The sequence below is a fragment of the Medicago sativa genome, chromosome 8 (genome assembly GCF_051527215.1).
Source record: "Medicago sativa cultivar Bolivia chromosome 8, Bolivia_mono, whole genome shotgun sequence".
In the NCBI taxonomy this organism is placed as follows: domain Eukaryota; kingdom Viridiplantae; phylum Streptophyta; class Magnoliopsida; order Fabales; family Fabaceae; genus Medicago; species Medicago sativa.
This window is the reverse complement of record NC_140756.1, coordinates 73416292-73444042: the sequence shown is the minus strand read 5'-3', so window position 1 is coordinate 73444042 and position 27751 is coordinate 73416292. Positions and strand designations below refer to the sequence as shown.

Sequence of the window (27751 nt, the reverse complement as noted above, 5' to 3'; positions counted from 1 at the left end):
TGTTGTTGCTTTCTATCATCTACCTTTTTCCTGCAAGCTGGGATTTCGTGGATGAAAAAATGTCTCTTAATTTCTATAATTTCATGGTTCTTGTTCATCTTGCTCAAGATAAGAAATGATTTATTTGGGAAAATTATGTGGTTTTGATGAAGTCTAGGGTTTACATTAGAGTTGGACCATTCTTTCCGCGTGTTCTTGTTTACCTACTCAAGTTTCCATAATATTATTTCAGGTTTTAAACATTGCATTTACTTGGTGGGCATTAATAGAATTTTAATGTTGACCGATTATATATAGTCACTGAAAATAGGATTACCAGTCCTTTTTGTCATCCGGCAACAAGTTGGGTGAACTGATTATTCACGTTGTTATTGATGGTGAATATGTTCGGGTGAATAATGCATCTTTAGATAATCGGTGTCCATGTTAAAGTGTCCTACATGAGACAAAAGATGATTTGACGGTGTGTTTATAAATGATGGGCAATTCTCACCTACAAACCAATTTTATAGGATTGTGTTAAGATCAATTACAATTTCTAAGAATCTGTGTGATTTTGTTAAAACTTCATAATATAGTTTTTGTAAATTTCATTTGATTTTCACGATCTCACCGTCAATCTAAACATGTAATCATTTTAGAGTATGCAAAATTAGTATTGTTTTTGGATGAATTTGACCTTGGCTGTTATAACTTAAGAGTGTCTTTGAAATTACTTTCAGTTGGCTTCGAAAGCACTTTCAATTGATACTCTTGCTTTACCATAACTTCCCAATGCTTTTTAAAATATGCTTAATATAATCCACCAATTTAATATGTCAATCCAACTCTATTAGAGTGAGAATTTTTTGATGAATTAGTGCTCGTTTGAAACTGCGTCACAATTCTATTTATCGCATCCCAAAACAATTTTGCCATGAAAAATACAAAGCCTAATTTTATTGTCGAAATAAATAAATAAAAAGTTTTTTTTGACAAAAAATAAATAAAAAGTTAGACATCATCATATGGATGTGCTAAATGCCTAAATCCTTCAAATTCAAAATGGAACATCAGAAATCTTATTATGGCCCACAATATCAGCTCATCACTCACACAACCCGCATTTGGTGGTTTAATGAAAGTGAGTTGTTATTGAAAGAAATTACGTGTTAAGTTTCTAAATAATATGTGCTCTATTTTATTTTGTTTTTAAGGATATCTTCTGTGTACCACTTAGACTAATCATTTTTAAGATTTGGAGGACATTTAAGTGTTACATATCTTAAATAATGAATTTATGTACGCATAAATCAAAGATCAAATTTATGACAACTTGCTTAAGTAATTAAAACAACTAAAGAATAAGTTTAGTCTTATACATTTGCTTGATATGAGACTGCTCCATTCCTCACTAAGTAATTAGACATTCTTGATGGACTCCCATGAGTGCTCCATTCCTCGCTATAAGGTCTATTATCATATTTTTTTGACTAATCTTATTATTATATTTATTATTAATAATAACGATTACAATCACTTTCACATAAGTAACAGCAGCACGGCAAGGATTGCAAACAACCTAAACCAAAAGACATGTAGTATATTATTAGTGGATAACATATATGTCAGGAACAGTTTTGTTAACTAAATTATATTGTCGTTGATGGTGCTTTGGCATAAGTTTGATTGAAAAGTTGATCTTGTTAATTTCAGACATACATAGAATCTATACTTCATAATGTTGCTAATATGCATGATTTTTTTATATTTTGTATTCTATATATCCAACACAAAGCTTATTCAGATGCGCATAATTCAATAGCCTACCATTGAAATTTTGTGGAGGAAATAGAACCTTATCTTTACGTTTGTCACACTTCCTTTAAAAAGTCTTGGAAGACAAAAAAAGAAGAGAAAAATAGAAAAGAAAATTGATTAACCGAGAACCAAGGGAAAATGTGCACGGAAGGGAAATATACAAGTGTAAATGCTTTTATATATGTAATGTGAAATATGGTTTAATTAACAACGAAATATTGTGAAAATGACATTGACATTTAATTTGAATTTTGTGGCTTTGTATTTGCTTTTTCGGGTAGAAAAGGGTGTAAGAAAAAAGGCACCTTTACAAAGACCCTCGTTAGATTCAAAGATTTCGTAAGATTTAATATCCAATATAAAGGGAATCTCTCACTTTCAAAACAAGTCATCTCTCCTTTTTGGCTATCCGTTGATACAAGTACACAAGTAAAGAGGGGTAAACTATTTTGGTTGGTGATAGTTGTGAATGCAAATTTTATTTTTAATGGATTATAATATCATGCATAATTGAATGTGGGGAACGCGCAAGGTAAAACCTAACTAGTTATGGATCGAATATAAAGTTCCTTTCATTATAACTTCTTTGACATGATAAAAAAAATGCAATCAACACATTACTTGTTTCTAGTTTCTATCATGGTGGCACATGCTGTGCTTTTTTACTATTAGCTTGTTTTAAGGTCATCTTGGATGTGTTTTTTAAATAAGGCGTTTGCTTAATAAGCACAAGGCTTATAAGCACCGTTAGATTCACGTTTTGAAAATAAGTAAGTGCTTATTTACTCGGTTTTTGTGTGATTGGATGCGGGAACCGACCCTCTACATTTAGGAAGGGAAAGGTAGATTAACTTTCGGCAAAAAATGAGGAAAATAAGAGAGATAATGACGTTTAAAATGGAGGGTAAAAGAAATGAGAGAAAGTAAATGAAGAGAGAAATGTAGAGAAAGGTAGATGATTGAAAGTTAGAGAATCCAATCCGTTTGGATACGGAAAAATTCTTGGGTGGTCCAGGACCAAGAAAGTTGCCTTTAGACACACATAGAGTTTTTTCTTTCTTTTTTTACTGTTTCCATTTTCTCACTCTTCTTTTCTTTAGATGTGATGGCATGTCACACATTGGTTGGTTGTGACCAAATAAAATGCTTTGGTCCAGTGACCACCCAAGAATATCTCTTGGATACGTGTCTTGAGCTTCATTCTCGCGTTCAAGGTATTTTGATGTGAGAACAAAGAAGTTATCTATTTAAGCTTTTGCGTCAACACGGATTTTCACCGCAAGTTTCTTTAACACGACATGGTCTCAAACATATGCTTCTTATATGTGATGTGGATGTATGGGCATACTTTTAAAACTAACTTACAATATCGATGAATGTGAGGATTTGATGTCATGGGTGATGTTCATTTAATAATTATTTTGAAATTGTTAGAGTTGAAAATATGAACCATTTAGTCTTAAAAGTGTAAATGAGTGAGACTCGGATAAGAACCCCAAAATGTAATTGGAAATATTGAGTTGAAGATGCTCTAACATGCATATGCATTTATTTACATTTGTTCTCCATAATATATACATCTACACGCACTACGAACTCAAGTAAAACCACACTCATATCTTTATAGGTTTTTGGCTTTTTAAAATAAATAATCTATTTTAAGATCAAATGTAAAATTATAATTGTTATAAAATTTAATAATTTTAAGACAATATAAGTCGCATCAACATAAGCCAAATTCTACTAATTTACCTTGTGTGATATGCAATTTATTAATCCAATCAATGAAGACTCAAGGCGTGCAAGGTAAGACCAAAAGCCAAGTATGTCGTCGAAAAAAAATCATGAGATTCTCATTGTGATTTTTGTTAGATGTCAAAATGGAGGTTAGACAATTAAATAGGGACCTAAAGCAAGGGGATACTACCCCGCGTTTTGTAAAATTGTGGCAGAAATCCACGAGCTACATATTGTAGCTTCTTTGTTTTCATGTTGAAAATGTCCCGGGACGTGAAAACCAAACTCCAATTGTGGTTCCAAACATGCTATTAGCTTATGTTTGGGTCGACTCGACTTTGAATCAAATGACTAATCATTTGATTGGTTCGATAGACAAGTGGTGTAGGCGTGGAAGCTTCCACGACCAAAGGGTTTCTACAATCCATTATCCATTGAATATTAACCTCCAACTTAGATTAGATGGCTGATGTGAATGAATTTACTAACTATGTGCAAGATGCACTAGATATTTGAGAATGAGAACACTTTTCAAAATATCTCCCGCTTAGATATTTTTGCAAGATATATTTGGCGTTGCCTTAGTAGCACAACTCAAGAAGGTGATACATATCCAAGTGAAGGAACTTGTTGTAGGGTCTGGAGCTTCATCTATCATGGTCACAAAGCTGTATATATCACTCTTAAGATTACTCTCAAGTCAGCAAAGTCAAAGATATTTAACAATAATACACAATAGCATATTGATTCAGGTTCTGAATTACAAAAAAGAAGACAACTAATTCCACAAGATTTCTTTTCAATCAGATAAAAATAAGAAAGACATCATGTGTACTCCTCGCGATATCGTTTTACCATGGTTATGAAATTGTTTAACAATAATACACAATAGCATATCAATCATGGTTCTGATATTGCTGCCTTTACAGCTATGAGCTACAAGGTACACCAAATATGCATAAGATATGATTTCAACGGAGAAACAATACTATCATTGCTGGCAGCTGAACAATCATGAATCTGCAATGGGGAAAACAGATCCAATTCGATCCCCAAAACGATAGCACTTAATATTAACTGCATATGGACCAATCTGAATGTGGTTGTCTTCCGTACCGGCAAAGAAACACAGGGTATACAAAGCAATTTCAAATTCAGGGCTCACTCCAACCAAAGTGCTTGATACAGACTTTAGAACACCATTCCATTCAAACTGAATTGTCAAAAGCTGGGTTTTAGAGTCAGGCTGCAAGTTACAAAGGCAAAAAACATTAAAAAATAATGTGGCTACAGCTCAAAATATATATAACAAATGGTTACCATAACATACAATAAAACTATGATTGAAAACTTACGAAGGTTCTCAGCATTACAGGAAAATAAGTTTGTTGTTAAAATGCTTCTTCAAAAAAATGTTTGTTGTTAATATTTTAAACGTGGTTTGATGTCTAGCTAGTACTGTGCTGAAGAATATTACTTTCATGTACTGTTTTAGTACACAAAAATGTAATTTCTATAATTGGAAAAGAGAAAAAGTCCTTAGAAAATAGAAATCTAGCTTAACAGATAGTCACTCACAACTTCACCCCGTCGACGGGGCAAAATATAGCCTTGATAATCAACTGCCCCCTTTGTTTCTTCAAGGTAAAACTGCAAAAATATATTAATAGATAATATAAAATTTCACACAGCGACTAATGAAACCAAATTTATAAACTAAATAAACAAAATACATCCAAGTCCTCGTCTACTCATTTAATGGATTAACAAATCACTAATAACATGATGGAACATCATTGGAAGGGAAAATTACACTCCTCCCTCGAAGTATGCTTAACAGATACGTGATTGAAGGGAGGGATGTGTAATTGATGGGAAATCATCGTCTTTAGCAAAATAGAGTATGTATATGTGTCATTTAAGTACCTGAGAGGCAGCGAGTATAATTTTCTCTTAATGGCGTCACAAATGGTTAAGGAAAAAAATTAAAACAAGAAAGAAACTTCTAAATAAGCACCTGTAGAGATGGCATGTGATTGGGCAAATTACTAACAACACAAGACATTACAAGACTACTATTTAATTGTTATATGCAATTCTACAAGGAGCTAGGTGCCTTGGTATACTAATACAAAATGGAATTGATGCTGAATGGAGAAGGCAATATTAAATTGTAATTGAAAAGAGCACCAAATCCTAAGTTGATACACCAATATTTGGCATGAACAGTTTTTATTTATTTATGAAAAGGAATCAAACTCGGTGTGCGGCGTCTGCAACGTTCACAATTCACATCGCGCACCAACCACTTGCGCTTGAGTTTGGTGGTATATTTGGCATGAATTGTTATTGGATACTGGAAGAGAAAAAAAATAAGAGGTCATACCTGCAGCCAGTTATGAAATCCAGAAACTTCACTGGTTTGTTTAATTTCTCCAACAAAAACATGTTCAAAAGCAGAAGAGGAACCAGAAGTTCCACAACGGCTATAAAGGTCAAACCACAAACTGGTCAACAATCTTTTGAAATCTTGGTAACTCCCAGATGTGATTCTTTTCGATGCAAGAAACTTGTGAAGATATTTAATCGGTGCTGTTCTACTAATTTCTTCTATGAAGGAAGCTTGCTCTTGTTTTTCTTCAGATGTGACAACCTCCTTAGATCCTTGATGTGGATTGTAATTATCTAACAGTGAAAGAAATCTAGCATAGGTAGGCTTTCTGAATACATCATCACTAACCCATGTAAACAAGCTCCCCTGAGACATATCATCCTTTTGGTAAACTTTTTTCCCTTCACCACAATCAATTTCATAGTCCTTGCCAGGTGTCAAACGATTTAAATCCAGGTCCCAGAGTTTTTCGCACGCTCTTGATAGATCAGCAAGTTCATCTTCTGAGGGCTCCACTCTGGAACCAACTTCAACTTCGTTGGAGTATTGTTGCTCATCAGCAGGCCGTTTATAGCTGTTCCAGTTATCCTTTGGAACCTACAGCATGTTGGTAAGATCTATCATTCAGATTCAGAATGTGATGAAGCGCAAAACATTGATAACTTATTACATCACACATTCCGTAACAAAGCTAGCATAAAGTAAAGTTTATACAAGATATACCTGTAACAGCAGTATTAACACAAATACACTAGACAATACAAAAGTGTTTAAACAGACACATAACACTCTATACACCTGCATACGTATGTATGTCTGCTTAACATTTTATTTGAATAAAAATATAAACCTTGTGTGTCTGTTTTGAAGGTTTGCCCACAGTCTGCCATCCATTGTTGTTATCTTCATCTGACTGCAAAAAAAAAAAAAAATGAATTTCATCAAAATAGCAACTTTTCAATAGAAAAACTCTACACACTGTATGCTTCTATTAAAAGAAGAAAAATAGACCGGTACATGCATGCTTGATATTTTTAAAGTTGCTGTGCCCCCAAGAAATCTGATTTTCAAATACCCAGCTCAGTGGGTCATTTATCTTGTATATAAATATAAAAAATTTAAAAAAAATCTTTCCAGAGACAATCTTATAATTTATGCACTTGGGAGAGTTTTGGATCAGGAGAGTGCCAGTATGAGAGCCATATAAAAATGAACCTACCATCAAGACTATAATAGTGCACTCTAAATTTCTAATTCCACAATGATTCCAATCTCATAACATACAAGAAACTGTAAAGTTTCATTACGACTGATCTGTCACTATGATGATTGAACAATTTGGTTACCTTGAATAAAAATTGATTTTATTTACAATTTCAGTTTAACCTAAAAGTAACAAAAAGTAGTTTTTGCCTTGGTTTGAAAGTTTTACATTAAGATTTAAACTGTTTTTAGAGTTGATACATCCAAACATACATTACTTCACTTTAAATTCAATAGTAGCTGAATCATTTTTTAGATAATTCAAAGTAATTAGCATTTGTTAGAGTTAAGCATTCACCGAAAGACAAACTAAGCGATCATCACTTGAGATCTTCAAATACATACATTGTTAAAAAAGTTAAAGCTAACCTAAAATGCAGCGGTAACAGAGTAATTCAAAGGTGTAAAAAATTGCAAAAGTTATATGCTAAGTTAAAAGTAAGAACCTTGTTGGGTCTGTTGGAAGTGTTGAACGTTTCAGATTCATACTCCTGCTGCTGAGGACGATATTGTACCTGAAGAAAAGTGTAGTACAATAAACATGGTCACGTATGTTACATTCGTGATACATTTATTTAATTATGGTAGAAAAGGCGTCAACTCCTTGGTAATACACCAAGACTATAAGAGTGCCCTCTAAATTTTTAATGCCACAACATTTCCAATCTCATAACAAACAAGAAACCGTAAAGTTTGATTATGACTGATCTGTCACTATGATGGTTGAACAATTTGGTTACGTTGAATAAAAAATGATTTAATTTACAAATTTCAATATAACTAAAATTGATAAAAAAACAAAAAGTAGTAGTTATTGCCCTGGCTTGAAAATTTTACGTTAAGTTGTAATGTTGAATATTGTTTTTAGAGCAGCCAGATACATCCAAACAATTTTTATGATAATTCAAAGTAATTAACATTTGTTAAAGTTAAGCATTCACCCAAAGACAAGTTAAGTGATCATTTCTTGAGATCTGCAAATACATACATTATCGAAAAACTTGAAAGCTAGGCTAAGATGCAGCCTTATATATCTGTGAAGGACAACGGAGCAATCTAAAGGTGTCAAACTTGCAAAATTATTATCTGTTAAATTAAAAATATGAACCTTGTTGTGTCTGTTGGGAGAGTTGAAAGTTTCAGATTCATACTCCTGCCGCTGAGGATGATATTGTTCCTGAAGAAAAAAGTGTAGTACAGTGAACAGTAAACATAGTTGCATACATTACATCCACAATACATTTATTTATAAAAAACAGACAACAATTCACCTTATGAGGCCGAGGACTGTGACGGTTGCTATTGTCTTGCCATGTTTCTACTTCCTCCTTCTGTAATAATATCAAGTAAAAATCAAGATTATTTGTTTTGATTGAATTGAGAATGAGAATATATCTTGTTTGGATAAACAACTTATGTATGTTTGGTTCTGCCGTGACAAGAATTGATTTTGTTTAAAAGTGAGTTGAATGTAAAGTGATATTTGTGTTTGGATACATCCATGTAAAATTGATTCGGTTTAAAAGTGAGTTTAACAATAAATTTGAGTGTAAAAATCAATTCTAGAATCAAAAGCTACAAATCTTAGCTTCAAGTAAGAATCAGTTATGGAGACAAAAACAATTATAGTCAAAAGCAACCAAACATGACAAAATCAATTCTACAGTCCTATAATCAATTTTGCCTCCTCTAAAAATGTAACCAAACATACACCACTTTGTGCATATTTGGATGAGCGGTGAATCAATGTGATTTTGTGAAGCTACAAAGTGCATCTTTTTCCAAAATGATGGTGAGTCATTGTGATTTTGTAACTCTTATCTCACATCAAAACATGCATTTAATTTATAGCTTACAGCATAAGTGCTTATGTATAAACTATTTCCATAACAAAAGATAAAATTAAATTGGTATTGTTTTCATGAGCTATCTTGAATAGCTTACGAAAATAAGCTGAAAACACTCATGAACGTGTAAGTTGTTTTCATAAGTTGTTGCAAACAGTCTAACAGATGAATGAAAGGAAAATATGAGGGAGAAATGAACCTTGTAGTTGTTGTGAGGTCTGTTGGAGATTCTAGAACCCTCCTGATCCTGCCTCTGCAGTAAACAGACATGAATTCAAGATGACATGATAATCACATAATTGGATCCATTAATTCATGGAAATGCGAACTGACCTGAGGATGGTGATCGGAATCATCCTGATCACCGGAAACAACCTCAGCCCAAGATGATCTGGAACGTTCGTCACGTGATTCAGGACGAGCATCATCCTGCTGATCGTGATTGTTATCGTTGCCGCCGAGAGCTACGTCGATCAACCCCTTTATCAGACCGTCCATGTTCAAGAGACAGTTTGTGTGTGTATTACTCTCAGATGAAATGACTATTGATCAAGTAATGATGAATGAGTTGTTGATTGGTTGAATTTAATTCAATAAAATAAAATAAAGAGAATTAAACAGATATGGTAGGTATATTGCCGACACAAACAAACATCATCCATAATATAAGGAAAATACTTGGGTGACATCATGTCACCGTGACATTAAATCTGGGTCACACAAAGGTGTTGTGTTGTGTGGCCCACATGTGTTGTATGTGTTGTGTGGCCCAAATGTTATGTGGCAATGTGTGTTATGTGGCCTAGATTTAATGTCACGGTGACATTATGTCACCTAAGTGCTTCCCATAATATAACTAGTACTAACTAAATAGGATTCTTTTGTAACCGGAAAAAAAAAAAAAAAAAAACTAAAATGCACTTTTGACCACAAGTTTCACAAACTTGAGATTTTGACCTCCTAAATTTGAAAATAGCACTTTACCCCCTTAAGTTTCACCTGCTTTGCAAAACCATGGTTCCCTTGATTTTGACTCAGTCAAAATTGATGTGGATGGCATGTCACATGTTGACTGAGTAATTTTTTTTTTTTTTAACAAGGTAATTTTTTAATTTTAAAATAAAATAAAAACCACATAATTAGAAATGAAATAAAATAATTGGAAAATGAAAAGAAAACCTAGAAATTGAGACAATGTTGTTGTTTTTTTTTCTTCGAGAGGAAGGAGACAATGTTGTTGTTGTTGTTGTGTTTGACAAGAAAACCAAAAGCAACAATAATGGATATGAGTTTGGATATGAGATATAAAGATTGAGTTTGTTTTAGTTTGTTTGAATGGTTTTTATTTTGAGGATGAAGATTAGGGTTGAAGATGAAGAAGATTTTTCCAATGTTTATTATTAGTTTTAATTTCATTTTTCTATTTTTTTTTAATTTAATTAATTTTCATGTGTGCACACAGTTGTCAATATTTTATATAAAAAAAATATCCACATCAGCTCTGACTGAATCAAAATCAAGGGGGACCATGGTTTTGCAAAGGGAGTGAAACTTAAGGGGTCAAAAATGCTATTTTCAAACTTGGAGGGTCAAAATCGCAAGTTTGTGAAACTTGGGGTGCCAAAAGTGCATTTTAGCCTAAAAAAATATATCTAAATGGACATTGAGCTTGAAAATGGACAAACCATTATATCTTGATCGAACGACCATCAATTGTAGGGAGTCTACTCCAATTAGTCACTTTTGAAAATACTCCGTAGAAAATATGACAACTAACAACCATTAGGGAATAATTATCATGGTGCTTCATCACGAATCTAGATCCTCTCCTTTCACAATTGTCTCCTTTAATATTAACCGAGACATCAATTTGATGGTTGAGAGATGGAAAAAACAATATACAAGATTCATAAATATGGCCTACTGGTTGAGTTGGCATTGGCCTTCCAATTATTCTAAGTTCAACTTTCAGGAATATACATATACTTTCTCTGAAATTCACAACAGATCCTGCAAAAGGGAAAATAGCCGACGATGGCAGCAAAACAAGGTGATGTCGGGAGGTCGAATGGACCTATTTTTATTATCAGAATGGGGTCTCCAATTTCATAGGGACGACCTTGCATGTCATCCAAATAAAAACTAGGTCTTGTTAACTGATGGCCCCGTGACACTAGTTAAGGAGCTAAAAATAGAAAGAAAAGACAAGTTTTACATCGAAAATATCACTTTTTATAATTTTAAAGAGTATAATACACAATTTCCATGACAATATTTCCTTTTATAATTCCTTAACAAGTGTTCATTAGACACTTGTTAACATTTCCCATAAAATATGTTGTGTATCTCAATTGTTATCTGAACTTGTAGTCTTTGTTGGGATAAATAATTTATTTTCAACTTTTAGCACTAACACTTATCATGATAAGCATTTATGTTTAAGATTGCATAAACTTAATTATGGTAAAAGATAAAAGTAGCATTAAAACATGTTGACCAAAAGCATGACTTATGATACTCATATAGCATTCAAGACCATTTTCAATGAAAAAGTAGTGGTAAATAACTTGGTATAGCTTTAGAAGAAGCATCACATATAAAAAACATCATCTTACGATGGGAAGCCAATGATCAACTTTTTTTTCTTTTAAGAAGTTAAATTAGCCCATTTAAATTGACATTAGAGAGAATCGAACCTGAGACTTCAAGGAGGAGCACACTCCCAATGATTAACTTCTTAATTACAGAAGTTACAATTGCTTGTAACGAGGGAGACTATGACCATGACAGCGATGTGAATTCATCTCGTGTTTTTTTTTTTTTACACTTGATTAATTTTTGTGTATTTGCTATTTACACTGCGTCTATTGGTGTATTTGTAGGCAAGTTGTTATATCTTGCCTGTAAACAAGCTTAGTTTTGTCTTGGTTTGACACCACTTACTACCATGAATGCTTGTAGACTCGCATTTTAGTTTAATATAGTTTTCTTCTTTTACTTTCCTGTTTTCTTTATTTTATTTTGTTTATGCCGTTCGATGGGAATAGTGAGTAATATTCTTGGGTTTTGGAATCATGAAAAACAATCTTATGACAAACTTTCCATAATCCTTCTTCCTTTTGATAAAAATAAGCATTCACCTAATCTAGTTTCAAACACTTATCAAAATCTTAGACAATCTTCTGATGAATAAAAATTAAGAAAGATCGTTTGAAATATAAAGTTAGACGGGTTTGAAGCATGAAAATAAGTTAAAACTTTTTGGTGATACATCTTTAATAGAAAACAACAAAAAATATTTATATTTTATTTTGCATATTTAGGGGGGAAAAAATGCTATCTTAATGATCACAAGTATACGTGAGATCGATGTATTATTATGACCATAAAACCGTACACTTGCAAATTATTTAATGTTTTTTTAAGGTTCCCTAAAAAAAATTGTTTTTTTTAAGGAATTTAATGTTTATATGTTAGTTCAATCGTTAATTTTACAAAACATCACAAATTTAATTATTTAACTTATCCATTATTCGAGCTAGTTTGTCAGTTATTATCCGCTATATATTAATTTATCAACTTTTATGATTCTGCAGGTTAGATAGATCTTTATAGACCGACATCATACGGTTGAAGGGTAAATAATCATTTTCGTCATTGAATGTGTAATGAATAGTTACAATAGTTTTTCAATGTATCGAAGTTTAAAACCCATTTGGGTTGGCCTAGTGGTATTGGCTTGGGACCTGGGAGTGTGCTCCTCCTTGAAGTCTCAGGTTCGATTATCTCTCATGTCAATTTAAGTGGGCTACTTTAGCTTCTTCAAAAAAAAAATGTATCGAAGTTTAAAAATAACCATTGATTATGTATTACTTTAGTCAAAATAATCTTCAACGTTAAAATGTTCCATTAATTATTTCATATCAGGTCCTTAACATCCTTACTTTCATATTAATCCCTATAAAAAAGAAGTTATTGATAATATTAAATGATTGTTTTAAAATTTTAATACATTAACAGACTATTATTATCCTAAGAAAATTGTTGTTCACACATTTGAGAAAGTTGTGGCACACATGTAAAATACGCTTTTGCCCCCTCGGCAGTTAACTGTCGAGTAATTCAAAATCCTGCTGCAGTTAACTGCCGAGGAATTCCTCGGTAGTTAACTGCCGAGTAATATGTTTCATCAGATGAAACAGGAAACCTGCTCCCCCTACACACTATTTTCATCATCTTCCATGTCATTTCATCCAATCCCCCCAAATCCAATAATTTTTTTTTCATCAAATCTTCATCCAAATGATTCAAGCATAGGAGCTATCAACACACTCTTGACGTAAAAAAACAGGTATTGAGCATTTTAATCGGTTTATTTTTTGATTATTTTATGGGTATCTACGTCAGTTACGTAGAACCCTGTCATGGGGAATCTCGGTAGTTAACTGCCGAGGAAAACCTCGGTAGCTTACTGCCGAGGAAAACCTCGGTACTTAACTACCGAGGAACACTTAGGAAAAATTTGAAGGACGAAAAAATGGCAGCTACTGCCATTTTTTCAAAAAAAAAATTTCTTTGTTTTTTTTTTTTTTTAGTTCATTATGGCATTGATGTTTATGCATTAGTTAGTTGTTAAATCATATTTTTGTGTTGTTTAATTATAGTAATGACCGAGAACGCGGAAGATGTTTCGGGAGAGACAAAACGTAATTTTGTCCAAATTTCCGGAGATGTCAAACCGCCTAAGGTTGAAGTCAAACCAAACATTGATGGAGCTTCCGTCCATGTTGAAGCTTCTAAATATGTTAGCCCCGGTGTCGTCCCACTTCAAGCCCACGAAGTTGACACAGCTAGGTTTTTTTCTGACGACGTTAAGTTTCAAGATAGAGAAGAATTGCTTGGGTGGGTACGTTGACAAGCAAATAAGGTGGGATTTACAATTGTTACACAAAGATCAAGCTTGATCCATCCAATTTTGCGCCTAGTGTGTGAAAGGAGTGGAGCTCACAAAGTGCCTAAAAAAAATCGAAGCATGCGACAACGGGCTCAAGAAAATGCGGGTGCTTGTTCATGATTAGTGGATATCAAAGTACACAAACAAAGAAATGGGGATTGAACATTCTTAATGGAGTTCACAACCATGCGATGGAGCCGACTTTAGAAGGACACATTCTTGCCGGTAGATTAAAGGAGGACGACAAGAAGATTGTACGTGACTTGACCAAGAGCAAGATACTTCCAAGAAATATTTTGATACACTTGAAGAACAAAAGACCACATTGCATGACAAATATGAAGCAAGTGTACAATGAACGTCAAAAAATATGGAAGGCAAATAGAGGTGACAAGAAGCCGTTGCAATATCTAATCTCGAAGTTAGAGGAGCACAACTATACTTATTACTCAAGAACACAAAGTGAAAGTACTACAATCAAATATATCTTTTGGGCTCATCCAACATCCGTTAAGTTGTTTAACAATTTTCCAACGGTTTTGGTTATGGACTCCACCTACAAAACCAAAATGTATAAGATGCCAATGTTTGAGGTAGTTGGGGTAACTTCGACCGATTTGACATATTCGGTTGGGTTTGGATTCTTGATGCATGAGAAAGAGGAACACTTTGTTTGGGTTTTAAAAATGTTGCGTAAACTTCTTACTTCAAAGATGAACATGCCTAAGGTGATTGTTACCGACAGGGATGGGTCTTTGATGAAAGCGGTTGGGAAAAAAGGTGCGTCTTAGATTGTAAATATCCTTTGGGAAAAAAGGATGGGAAAGAGGTGAGTAATAGTGATGTTGTCAAGAAGATCATGAGGGCATGGAAAGCTATGGTTGAATCGCCCACTCAAGAGTTATATGCAAATGCATTAGTGGAGTTCCAAGATGCTTGTAGTGATTTCCCACCTTTCCTAGCCTATGCCATGACCACCTTGAATGAAGTGAAGGAGAAAATAGTGAGGGCATGGACAGACCGTATGTTGCATCTTGGTTGTAGATCCACCAATAGGGTAGAATCGGCTCATGCTTTGGTGAAGAAATATTTGGACAATAGTGTGGGTGATTTGGGTACTTGTTGGGAGAAAATACATGACATGTTGTTGCTTCAACACACTGCGATACAAACAACCTTTGGACAGAGCGTTACCGTGTTGGAACATAGATTCAAAGATGTCACTTTGTACTCCGGCTTAGGTGGTCATGTGTCTAGATATGCTTTGGACAACATTGCTATGGAAGAGTCACGTTGTAGGGAAACGTTGTGCATGGACAAAGAAATTTGTGGTTGTGTTCAAAGGACATCTTACGGCCTACCATGTGCATGCGAAATTGCAACTAAACTCCTTCAAGAAAAGCCAATTTTATTGGATGAGATACACCACAATTGGCGAAGGTTGCACATGGGTGAAGAAAGTAATGGACTTGGTTTTTCTGTTGATGATGAGTTGAAGGGTATTGTAGAACGTCTCAAGAAACTCCCTTTCCAAATGAAGCTTGAAGTCAAAGAGGCTTTGCGGCAATTGGCATTTCCTGAAACCACCATGTTGTCTCCACCACCACAAAAAGCAACAACCAAGGGAGCCAAGAAAAAAGTGGACATTGTGAGGTCTAAAGGAAGAATTACATCGACTAGTCGGATCCCTTCTTCTTGGGAGGTTGTTGATTCCCAAAATCCGGAAAGTCAACCGTCACCATCACCAACAACATCATCATATAAAAGGAAAAAAGGTGCTCGTCTTGGTAATGCACCAATCTCCCCGCTTCCACCACCTTCTCGGTATCCAAAGCCTAAGGATATCCCGGTTATGAGGCCTATTGATTATATGTCATGCTTCATGCTTCCATTTATTGAAAAAGTGGTGGATGTTATTGGCGATGGACATTGTGGATTCCGGGCTATAGCCGAGTTCATGGGCTTAACCGAACAAAATCATCTCATGATTCGTACACATCTTATTCAAGAATTGAAAGATCATAGAGGTGATTATGTTGAAGTATTTGCGGGTGAGGATCGTTATAACTACATTTTAAATGGCTTACATCCTCCCGCAAATACAAAAAGTTGTGCACATCTTGTTGATAAGTGGTTGACTTTTCCGGACATGGGACACATTGTTGCTAATTATTACAAAAGGTGTGTGGTCGTGTTGACAAATCTTGAAGTTGGTAACTCAGAATCTTTTTTCCTACTAAGAGGGCCACCACCACCGGGTAAGCAAAAAACTCCCATCATGTGCCTTGGGGTAATTCCAAATCACTTTGTGCTTATTTACTTGAAGAATGGTTGTCCACTACCTCCATCATCTACGGAGTGGCACAATCACAAGAAAGAAGATGCGGTGACTTGGGAAGATGAGTATTTGGATCAACATGAGTTGTTCCGAAAGCTCATGGCTATTGAAAGTGGAAACAAACCGCCGAAACCACAAAAGGAATCAAACAAAGCGGCGCCTATTTTGTTGGACACTCCCGAAAAACCAAAGCAACAATTTGAAGTTATTGCGGAAGATGAGGAAGATTTTATGTCACTTGATCTTCTCCAATCACTTGGCCTTTAACGAGTGATTTTTTTGTCAGTGTTAGTCCTTTTTTTTTGGTAGAAATTACACCGACGTATATTTTGGGGTCAAAATTGTAATGCCAATTTTTTGTGGCCAATATATAAGTAACATTATGTAATTTATATTGATATATATGATAACATGACTTTTATTGACTTGAAACTAGTGCAATACTTATTTATAGCTTATTAATGTTTACGCATTTGATTTATTCGTTATTACATTCCATTTAATTTTGTTCTAATCTATGATTATTTTGTTAAAGCTTTTGTCAAGTGAAACATGTCTGAGGTTGCAAGAATTGAAGGGCGTGTCAGGTACTGCGCGTTTAAGAAGACGGTTAAGGTTATGATAACACCGACGGACTCTCTTGATGATTTGAAGACACAACTTAACACTTATTTTGAGCATCTTGGTGAAAATCAATATACATGTCACTTGTCTGCTCTAATGCCATGCATAGACCTAGGAGAAGATAGAGATGAATTCGCATGGAAATTGGCAAGCTATATGCCTTGGCTTATTAAAGACGATAGCGACGTCGGATTTATGTTTAGGAATATGGTGGAAAATAATGTATTATATATGTATGTTCGTTCCATATGCAATTGTGATGAATGTAAGTAGGGATTTAATTTAATGATGTGTAATGAGTTGTAATGTATTGTTTGATTATGGACACTATGTTCCGTTTTGATGAATTTCAAACTTTTGTGTAGTTTGAACCAAATGTCGGTTTGATTTAATTATGGACAAATGTAAAAGATATTGTATTTTTCTTGTTTATGACCGAGTTTCTTTGTTGTATAATTTGAATTGCCTTTGGAAATGCTCTGGTAAAATTACAGGTAAAAACTGGCCGAAAAATGGCTTGGAAATGCTTAGCATTAATGCAGAACCTGCTGTCTGCATTAATGTTTTACTCGGCAGTTAACTACCGAGGAATTCCTCGGCAGTTAACTACAGCCGGATTTTGAATTACTCGGCAGTTAACTGTCGAGGAGGCAAAAACGTATTTTACATGTGTGCCACAACTTTCTCAAATGTGTGAACAACAATTTTCTTATCCTAGAAGTAAATTAAGAAGTTACCACGTCAGTTTAGGGTTAAAACACAAACGGGAACTAGAGTTCCTTCCTAGCCTCCGAACTCACAAACCCCCAGCTTCTTAAGAACCGAAACCCAACGCTCGCACGCGGTTAAGCAAGGGTTCGTACTTCGTAAAACCAATTCCCACCCATTTTTCCTTCAAATTTTTCTCTTCCCAAAAAGATTAACCCTACAATTTCATCAAAATAAAAATAAAAATTACCCCCATTAATTTTTACTATTTTTCCTTCTTTCTTCGAATCAACTGATTCAACTCTCTCATTTCGCCGTTGAAACGAAAACGAAAATTGTTGTTCTTTATGCGTGTTTATGGCGACGGCACCGAGCAACAATTCAACGGCGAAAGTCGGAACCCTAGGTCTAACCAATTCACCGGTGGCTTCATCGGCGCCGAAATCTCAACGCGGTCAGAACAAACCTAAGTGCAAACAGTGTGGCAATGTTGCTCGTTCTAGGTCTAACTCCTTTTTCTTTCAAACTTTGATTTTACTTTACTTGTTTATCATTTTCAATTCTGATTTTTTATTTTATTTTCAGGTGTCCTTATGAGCAATGCAAGAGTTGCTGTTCCAAGAATCAAAATCCTTGTCCGATTCATGGTCAGTTTGGCTCTTTTTGATGTGTTTTTGTTTTCAATTATATATATATATATATATATATATATATATATATATATATATTTTGAATCCTTGATGGCGACTTGATTAACTTGGTTTTGATGCTGAAATGTTGAAATTTAATGGAAGTTCAAATACTAGATATATGTTTGAGAATCTAGAGTACGTTGTAAAATTATTTTACCGTTACGTTAGGTTAAATTTCATTGTTTTGCCACGTCATACCACTCGCGTAAATGTGTTTTGAACTTGATCGTATGAAGTGGCAAGATAGAGAATTTTTATTGGCTGTCTGTTTAAAACGTATTTACATCGACTGTGCATCTCCGTTTAACTCGATGTTTGAACACTAACGAAAGTTTCTAGACGATTACTTTTGCTATAATTGCTTTGCACACATATTTCTTACAGTGTTAGTACAATTGAAAATAAACCATTGCACAATACAAATTATTTATTATTACGAAACTGAAGCTAGGGGGACCATAGGGTTAATTTGCTTTCTGCCACTATCTGGGGTTAGCTCCTTTGGTTTGTTAGAGGCAAAAGGAGGAGACTTCATTGTTGTCAGAATCCTGATCAAAATCGTGAAAACCCACAATTTTGCGATTTCACTCACCCTTATCGATCCAGATCGTGAATTGAATCCTGAGTTGAGTAAAATCCCTGTGAAATAACATGAAAACATGAAATCAGGTGAAATCGTGTGATTCCATACGATTCTAGCTTTGAGTTGTTTATGTTTAAGCTTTGTGACTCGCTTGTTTTATGTTTAGGATTTGAGATTTGGTTGTTTTATCCTTGTTTATGATTTGAAACTTTGAGTGGTTTATATACAATATATATTCAGTATTATTTTTGTTTTGGTAGGATCTTTCAAATTTGGTTGCGATTTTATGTTTTATGATCTTGCTATCCCCTCTAGATCCTACAAAATTAATTGAGTAGAATACTTCGATCTTGGTTACGATTTTATGTTTTATGATCTTGCTATCCCCTTTCGATCTGATACAATATCTCGATTTTGACATCCTTACTTTCATGAGTATTTGGGTTACAAAGAACTTAAATCTTGATATCGATTAAAAAGATATTGTATTTTCCTGTTTCTTTTGGATAGAAGTGAAACATATGATTGAAATAAAAATGAAACATATTTTCCTTTTTTATTCCAGAGTAATAGTAATTAAGATACTGCCTTTCTGGTCTAGAGCTTTCTAACATGGCTAGCTTATATATTTTGAAATTGGAAAAATGCCCTCTGAAGGGTGTATCGGCTCTTGAATTCTTTTATTTGACGGTATTTTAAAAACATCCCCACTTTAGAGGAGCTTTATCCACAAAGACTTGGTGTGAGTTACGAAAATGTAATGTAACACAAAAAAGATGCAATTATTTCAGTGAATCGTCAATCCTTTTGCAAGATTTACAATATCTGTTACTTTCTATTACTCATGTTGATATTTCCCATACTTGAAAGATCCTAACAACTTTTCATACCCCCTCTTTTTCATGTCATATGGTGAATGTAGTGTTAAAAGCCAGTACAATTCCTGACAACACTCCATCTTCTGGTGCTGCCCCACTTGATCGAAAATCCTTTGAACCACCCCCGTCAATGTAAGTTACAAGTATCAACACCCTACATTTATATCATATTCATTATGTTAGTTTTATATATCAAACATGTTATTCATTATGTTAGTTTTATATATCAAACATGTTAATCTTTATTGAAAAATAAATTTGGTTGGAAACTTTGTTTTTTGCGGAATAGCATTGCTATTCTTCTTTTGAAAGCTTGGCTGGACTTTGTACTTTGTAGTGCGGTACCTACAGTTATCTTGTATATACCTCACATAAGTCATGCTATTTGCTACAATATTGGCCAAAGTTTCAAAGGTTTATTTGTCTCAAACTCTACGGCAAGAGGTAGCAGGCGCGCACACACATTTTAATTTTTTGTATTATTTGATTTGGTTGATATCTTTGTATTATTAAAATAGAGTCATAATATGCAGTTTTTGTAAACAGATATAGCAGTCACCAAAATTTTGGAATTTAGGGACCATTTATGGTTTATGTAATACGAGTGTAAGCGTAACTCCATGAGGCTGGGAGCTTTCATCTCAATCAACACTATACAATACATGCGATAAATTTAGAGTCAGATGAGTCTAACTACCTATGCAATAGAATTTAGCAATCTCTAATTGATTAATCAGAACTAACAGTTTGAAGCCCAATGCTTAGCTAACCTCTTGTGATTGATACAATGTACTCCAATTTCATTCTCCTGTCATCTCCCTTGTTAAACTCAGGGTGTTTTGAGGCATAGTCATCACCCTGAGTTGGGCTCTAAGTCAAGGGCTTGGTGAGATTATTTGCTACTTGGTCCAGTGCTGAAATAGTTATGACGATCAGCTACTTCGGTAGAATATTTTCTGACAAAATATAGATCAAGTTCCACAACAACACTTCAATTATGACAAAAAACAGTAGTGGAGAAAGGCAACTGTAACTCGGATAAAAGAGACCATCCACACTAGTTTTGCTGCAGTGAGAGAGCAACATTCCTGTACTCTGCCTTGGCATCAAGTCTGGCCACATTTGGTTGGCTGGTTGCTTGCTAGACCACCAATAAATCAAGTTATTGTAAAGAAAAATGCATGTGCAGCCTGTCATCAATGTCTGAAGTCTAATCAACACCACTGAATGCCTACAAGCTGATGGGCGTAGACTGCAGAGGCAGAATGTGGCTATAAAAGAAGCCAAGCAATGCCTTGTATTACCGACCCCCATAACTGACCAACCTTGTTTACTGAAAACCAAATTTCAGGTCTAGTAATGGTTTGCATATTGAAGAACTCCCACTACAAACCTGTAAAGCTGAAGATCCATTCATGGGAGAAATCCAAATCTTGATACTTTAAAGTTAGTACCATGGGTTTCCAATCTGCCATAACATTCTTTCTAGGAGGTCTTTGATTTATGTAGTTTGAATCACTAACAGGGACCCGAGGACGACCTCTGGACTTATAGCCCACAAATAGTCAATATGCACATTTATTATTAAGTTTAGAATCATAGATTGAGATTCGAATTAGCAAATCATAATGATTAGCATTTATTGCACACACGATTGTAAAGAGAGGGGGAGTTGGTCTGATTTTGACATAGGCATCAGAGCAGGTTATGAGCATATGACCACTGGGGTTCATTGCAGCCGCTGGCGGCGACAAGCTATAAAGTTTCTCTTACGTCGTTACTATTTGCTGCTGCTGGTTATTGTCACAGTGAGGGAAAGAATTGAAATGCTATTGACACAAAATTGAGAGTGAACTTTGTTGATCGTGTGTGTTACTCCTTTATATGATTTTTGAAAAAACCCTAAAATTTCATTTAAACATACCGGGTGTTGTCACCTGACCTGACCCATTTTTTCAGCAATTCAACATGTGCGATCTTAACAGCAGTACCATGGTAGTAAAAATCATGAGCCAATGTGTGAGATCGTGTGGTTATGCGATCTTCATAGGTCTTGTCGAGATCGCGCATGGGAAGAATCACAAATTGGCTGGAAGCGGCTGGGATCGTGTGTCAGCCATTTTTTCTGGTCATGTTGCACAGAGCCTTGTTTTGTGGGTCAGGACCACGACCCGGTTCTTAAAACGACACCGTCATTAAAGAAAACCCTAAAATAACATGTCAAAAACACATGAAAGGCTGAGTCAGTCCGTTTCTAGCCTACTGCACATTAATTTGTCGCTTTGCTTTTTTGTTTTATATGCTTTGCTTTCTACTAAAGGGGGCCTCGGTAAAGTTGTTGTCATGTGACTGAAAGATCACGGGTTCAAGTCCTGGAAACAACCCCTTGTGTAAAATTAGGGTAAGGCTACATACAATACACCAAATGGTGGGACCCTTTACCGGACCCTGCGTATGCTGGGGCTTTAGTGCACTGGCCAACCCTTTACGCTTTGCTTTCCACTTTGTTCTACAACTTTTTTTTTTTTTTTGGCAATAATGAATAATTGCCAATGTGATTTAAAAAAGTCAAACACATACATAATAATAACAATAAAAGAAAATATCTTATGCTATACTAGTTTTTAATTAAGTATACAGTTTATTTGTTTATTAATTAAGTAACTGTGGTGTTCTGAAGTGTTATTTTTATGCATATACATGAAATTATATGTCAATTTGTGAATCTGGTAGGATCTTACAATCCTTGTTATGATTCATCAGTTTACGATCTTGCAACTCCTTCCTGATCCTATGTAGGATCTCAATCTTTACATCTTTAGCAGTACAGTACCCATACTAAGCCATACTTTTTGTACTGAAGCGTTTCCTCTCTATACATACAACCATTAATAAAGAGGAGTACCCGCACACGGTACTTTGCGATTTCCAATGTACTGATTCTTTGGAGATTAATATTGACGATGTTCAATTATTTATTAGTGACATACATCACTCTGGTGAGTGGCCTGTCAATCTTCTCGCCACTCAACTCCCTACTGATATCTTGCAAGAAATGTGGTGTCTTTGTTAACTCATGTGGATTGTGGACAGCACTCCTTCCTGTTTACATGACTAAAAGAGCCACACATGGCTAAGTAAGCGCAATACAACTCCTGTGCCTATTTCCCATAACTGGTCTTGGATCTGGACTTATGATAGTCTTCCCACAAATGTTTTTAGATCCTCACGACTTGTCTCCCATTACACTTCTTGTTGTAGATGTGGTGCAGCTCAAGAGACAACTTTACATGATTTGTAAGTTTGTATGGTTGATGGGCGTATCCGGTGCAGTTTCTGTTTCACTTAGCCCCAAAATTTCCTTGCCAATGATGTCATTGGATAAAGTACAATGCTGCATAAACTATTTTTAATTCCTTGCTGGTTGGTTTGGAAATCTCACAATGGGAGTTTTTTTTTCCCGAAAGGACCGGCTTGTTGTTAATGACATTAAGGCTCTTTTTGATTCCACCTTAAGTGTTTGGTTTCCAACAACAGAACGACATGAGGTTTGTTTCTTGGCAGCCTTATGAGAATATTGTGAAACTTGATGTGGATGGGAGCTCATTTTGGAAACCGTAGCTATTGGGTTATGGCTGTCTCATCATAACCTCCTCTAGTAATTGGATCATTGATGTCTCTAGTAGCCATGACGGATCATTGATGTCTCTAGTAGCCATGACTTCGATTCAAATATTAAATGCTGAATTACATGCAATTGCTTGTGGTTTGGTTTTTTGACTTGGAGCGCTGTTATGGATGCCATTTGTGAATCTAATAGCAAGTCTACTCTCCATCATTTAGCATATTAGAAGGCATGACTGACTCCTAGAACCTGTGTTTTCAGCACACCTTGTTGGAAGGTAACCATTGTGCAGATTGGCTTACCAAGCTCTGGGCCAGCTTGGATTATGGAATGCAAATTTGGAGTCTTTGTTCCCCCGCTCTGTCTATTTCTCTTCTAGCAGATGCATTAGGAGTTTAGATAGTTTGATTGTAGTCCTAGTCTCCTCTGTTCTTTTCCAAATGATAAAAAGAGACCTTACAAAAATTATTGTTCCTGATACAAATGGAGATTGGGAAGGTCTCAGTTATAAAAAGTTGGCTTCTGGATTCAATGTTCTTATTAGATAAAATCTTAAACATAGCTAGTTGCAAGATCTGGAAAAGCCGAGTTTCAAACCAGACTCTTTCTGTATGTGAAGTTGAATGTTGGAAACAATTACAAGATTCGAGGTTTTGATAAATAAATAAAAAAACTAAGCATATAGGGATGTCCCTGTATATATAAAACCTTGTTGATTATGTCACTGGGGTTAAGAATGTTGCAGTAGCATTAAATTTGTTGGTAACCTTTATTACTCTTTCAGTTTTATCCTTTAAATTACTGAAACTCGTCAACTTACATTATTGTGTGTGTTTATATATATATATATATATATATATATATATATATATATATATATATATATATATATATATATATATATATATATCTCCAATGTTTAAATAAGAGAGGAATAATTTATCTTTCTCATGCAACACTTATTGCTAAGCGGCTTACTAATGTAAAATAATCAAGTGTACTCGGGTAAACAAATAATAAATGGAATGAAATTTTTGAAAGGGGTTTTATGCAATTTTTGAACTTCCAGTTTGCTCTGGTAGTATTTATTTCTAATTCTTCGATTGATTCAATTATATAATCAGATTTCAGATTCTTATATTTTTCCCTGAGGATCATTTTGTTTTTTATATCAGAAGTGCTGGTAGAGCTGCGTCACTTCGACAACTTTCCAATAGTTTTGCTCAGTTCAATAATTTGCATCTTTCACTTCGATCAAAGAAGCCACTAACTAGAAAGGTACATGCACAATATATAAATTAAGTTTGATCGAGTATAAAACTTGTTCTAGCAAGCTGTATGTTGCTTGGAAGTAATGGCACTGTGTCTGATTACAGGATGCTGCAGCTATCAATGAATGGAGGTTTTCCAAGTTAAAGGAATACAAGGAGCGAAATGTTGAAGCGGAAAATGAAGCCTTTGACCGATACATGCAAAATGTAGATTTGCTGGAAGAAGTATTATCTGTGAAGCATTCAGATGAGGATGTGTCTTCTGCATCGGAGGCTAATCCTACCTCGACAGAGAACAATGAGGTAATGATCCCTGGGTTAAAATTGCAACTAAGGTCAAACTCGACGAGAAGTGATGGTGTTAGAATAAGAATAAAAAAAACTGTAGATGATGGATTAAAGAAGCTCAAGTCTGCTGTAGATGGTGACAGCAATAATGAACAAATCGATGAAGTTAGTGAATCTTCGAATAAGAGAAAGAGGACCGAAAAGTTATCAGCTATAAGTGATCTTCTGGACAAAATTAACAAAGCCCGAAGTGAGGAGGATTTGCAGTCATGCTTGGAGGTGAAGTTACAGCTTTTCAATTCAGACGAAGACTCTGCTATGGTGCAACACACAGACAATGAAATGCATCAGAATCAAACTGCTGAAGGCGATGTTGTACCAGCAAAAGAATTGGATTACTCGTTACCAAAATTGGTTGGGTCCTCAGAAATTGATCAAGAAACTCTCAACATCATTGACAAGCACTTTTCTTCTCTCGAGAATGTAGAGCAGTTATGAGGAATTTTTAGTGGTTAAAATTTAGCTTCTGCAGAATGAAGAAATCTAAATGCTGTATCGTATTATTCAAGGAAAATGCTATGGAAAATTAGAGTTAGGCAAAACGGAAGCCAAACAATGTCTCTAAAATCAGGAACGTAACCATTTTTTGAGCTAGTTGAATCGTGAACTTGTTATATTTTCAGTTTAATCATGATCTGATTCAACTGAAGTTAAACAGAAAACTAATCTAGTCATGATTCGAAAAGAAGTATCACTGGTTCAGTTCGGATGGCCTGTGATGAAGTCGTCATTAGTTTACCATTGTTATTGCCTAATTCTGGCAGAATTCTACAATACTCTGATACATCCAATTGCGGGGATCTTGTTTATATTTTTGGTATTTTATTATTAGATTTTTTTAATAACAAGTTCATTGAAGTTCTATGCTTTTATCTTGAAGTTCTAACGCAAATTATGATATATGGATGTTGTTGTTCAATATATTTTTAGATTAAAAATGTCACAATTTGATTTGAAAATTGATGGCTTCGTGGAATTTTTACCACTCACTAATTTTTTTTTATTGTATATACTTTGTGATATCGTACATTCGGTGCTACTACTGATGATGCAATGCGATAGTGTGCAATAATAGCGTGAAACACAATGCACTATCAACTCTCTTTATGGCCTGTATGTTTAGGCAGATCATGGTAGGTATTTTATTTCACATTCTAGATTGGAACTTGAGGAAATAGTGCACATATTCATTTTTCAATTGCAATCCAATCCCGGTTTTCTAGCTTAGATTGTCTTGTAGTTGAGCATATGCTCCAAGTACAAACAGCTGTACAGTATTAGTGAATATAGAGAATGGGTGAGTGACTGTGCTGTGGGGTATTTAACTTTTTGGGAGCTGAACTTTGAGGGAAAGGAACAGTAATTTCATCCTTCAATTATCACAATGGATTAACTTTCCCAGTTTCATGATGAGACTAATCTCAACTTCGATGTTTATTTAACTTATAACTTAAAAGTTCTTATTTTTTCAAGAGTGTGTTTTGTAGGGATTAAATTAGTACTTATTCTACTCTACACACTTAGCACTAAACCAACTTAGCCACACCAGTTAGATATTTTTTTGAAAGGTTAGCGACACCAGTTAGATATAAATGGTTGGATTATCTTGCGTAAATAGTTTGTGTTTATTTCTCTTTGAATAAACATCTATAATTTTTTTGAGATTTTTTAAAGAATAAGATCAAAGTTTTAAGTAATGTATTACTAGTATGTGATTTTATCTTGTAGAAAATTATTTGCCAAAAGATTCATTCTGATTCTGTTCATGCCAGTGGGAAGAGCTCTCTAAAATCCGACTTATCTAAACTTGACTTTTGAAGGGAATAAGATAAAGCTGTTGCTTACATAAGTTAGGGGGGGGTATCCTCGTTAGGCGAAAATAGCTTAAAGCAATAATAAGATGATCAAAAGTATGTAAGTACATATTCCTGCCTCTATAATTCTTTTCCTCAGTTCACCATCTTAGCCCTTAAGAACGAAGAAATCATTTACTATACGTCCTTTGGCTAACCGACAAAAGAAAGGGAAAATACTTTAAACTTTAAAGATATGTTTGATATTGCGATGAATTTGACAAAATTAAGGTGAACTGTGATTTTTTGCACCTTCAACAAAGTTACAATACCACCACCATGAGTTTACCTAATATACCGTAATGCCAAAAAGAACCGAGTTTATTATGGATATATGTTTCATCTGAAATGATTATTAGGGATAAAACACTGAAATTGCATATACCTAATTTCCTACGTATACCTTTCTCGGTCTTTTGGCTAAGATCAAGTGTAGTATTCGTTCTTATCCATTTAATATCTGATATGTGGACCAATGGTTCACATGATATTATATTACTTTTTTGAGAGAAGATGTCATTGCAGTAACTTGCTACTCGACTTCTTGTGTGTTATTTATGCGTTACATTATTGGATAGACTTGGCGCTCCCAAAAAAATTACTTTTAAAGGTTAGTACTAGAACACGTGCAGCTCATCTCAGTAGTTTTCAGATTCAAAAGTAAAATCTACTAGTAGTTTCAATGGAGCACTCAAAACACTTAAATATGCATAATTTATATTATCTTTAAATCAAAGACTCATCAATTCAAAAGGCTTGTTAGGTTCCAAAGGCACATACCGTTGGGACAATGAAATCCAATCTTTTTCAATTTCTCCTCCAAGCTTTTAATAACACT

At 34.6% G+C, this 27751-nt stretch overlaps 2 protein-coding genes and 1 non-coding gene across 7 annotated transcripts; 2 read left to right on the top strand and 1 right to left on the bottom strand.

Annotated features, from left to right (window-relative positions):
• Window positions 1-4255: 4255 nt before the first annotated feature.
• On the bottom strand, window positions 4256-9570 carry LOC146901342 (uncharacterized). Of its 2 annotated transcripts, XM_085738999.1 has the most exons (9): window positions 9373-9570; window positions 9239-9292; window positions 8464-8523; window positions 8301-8369; window positions 7639-7707; window positions 6780-6842; window positions 5924-6526; window positions 5116-5187; window positions 4256-4783 (listed from the first exon to the last, which is right to left on the bottom strand). In XM_085738999.1, the coding sequence occupies exons 1-9, from the start codon at window positions 9535-9537 to the stop codon at window positions 4550-4552; spliced, it is 1389 nt and encodes a 462-aa protein (XP_085595125.1). In that variant the 5' UTR covers window positions 9538-9570; the 3' UTR covers window positions 4256-4549. The 2 variants fall into 2 exon arrangements, with proteins under 2 accessions (XP_085595125.1, XP_085595126.1); XM_085739000.1 differs by lacking the exon at window positions 8464-8523.
• Window positions 9571-17740: 8170 nt separating this feature from the next.
• Window positions 17741-25932, top strand: LOC146901341 (electron carrier/iron ion-binding protein). 4 transcript variants are annotated; one of them, XM_085732741.1, is made up of 5 exons: window positions 17741-18166; window positions 18249-18310; window positions 19861-19948; window positions 24620-24719; window positions 24818-25932. In XM_085732741.1, the coding sequence occupies exons 1-5, from the start codon at window positions 18021-18023 to the stop codon at window positions 25496-25498; spliced, it is 1077 nt and encodes a 358-aa protein (XP_085588867.1). In that variant the 5' UTR covers window positions 17741-18020; the 3' UTR covers window positions 25499-25932. The 4 variants fall into 4 exon arrangements, with proteins under 4 accessions (XP_085588867.1, XP_085588866.1, XP_085588868.1 ...); XM_085732740.1 differs by having other exon boundaries at window positions 24617-24719; XM_085732742.1 differs by lacking the exons at window positions 17741-18166; window positions 18249-18310 and adding an exon at window positions 18693-19024 and having other exon boundaries at window positions 24617-24719.
• A 1380-nt stretch (window positions 25933-27312) lies between these two features.
• On the top strand, window positions 27313-27507 carry LOC146901340 (U2 spliceosomal RNA). Its single transcript, XR_015024465.1, has one exon. It is a non-coding gene; the product is annotated as a U2 spliceosomal RNA (small nuclear RNA).
• The last annotated feature ends 244 nt before the right edge of the window (window positions 27508-27751 follow it).

What these genes read in the sequence shown, in the direction of transcription:
- LOC146901342 (XM_085738999.1), bottom strand. Translation starts at nt 9,537, where the DNA reads ATGGACGGTCTGATAAAGGGGTTGATCGACGTAGCTCTCGGCGGCAAC. An exon ending in GACCTCACAACAACTACAAG is followed by an intron (nt 8,524 to 9,238) that starts GTTCATTTCTCC and finishes ATATTATTACAG; the next exon opens with AAGGAGGAAGTAGAAACATG. An exon ending in CTTCCAACAGACCCAACAAG is followed by an intron (nt 6,843 to 7,638) that starts GTTCTTACTTTT and finishes TTTTTTTTGCAG; the next exon opens with TCAGATGAAGATAACAACAA.
- LOC146901341 (XM_085732740.1), top strand. Translation starts at nt 18,021, where the DNA reads ATGGCGACGGCACCGAGCAACAATTCAACGGCGAAAGTCGGAACCCTA. An exon ending in TTTGAACCACCCCCGTCAAT is followed by an intron (nt 19,949 to 24,616) that starts GTAAGTTACAAG and finishes TTTTTATATCAG; the next exon opens with AAGTGCTGGTAGAGCTGCGT. An exon ending in AGAAGCCACTAACTAGAAAG is followed by an intron (nt 24,720 to 24,817) that starts GTACATGCACAA and finishes GTCTGATTACAG; the next exon opens with GATGCTGCAGCTATCAATGA.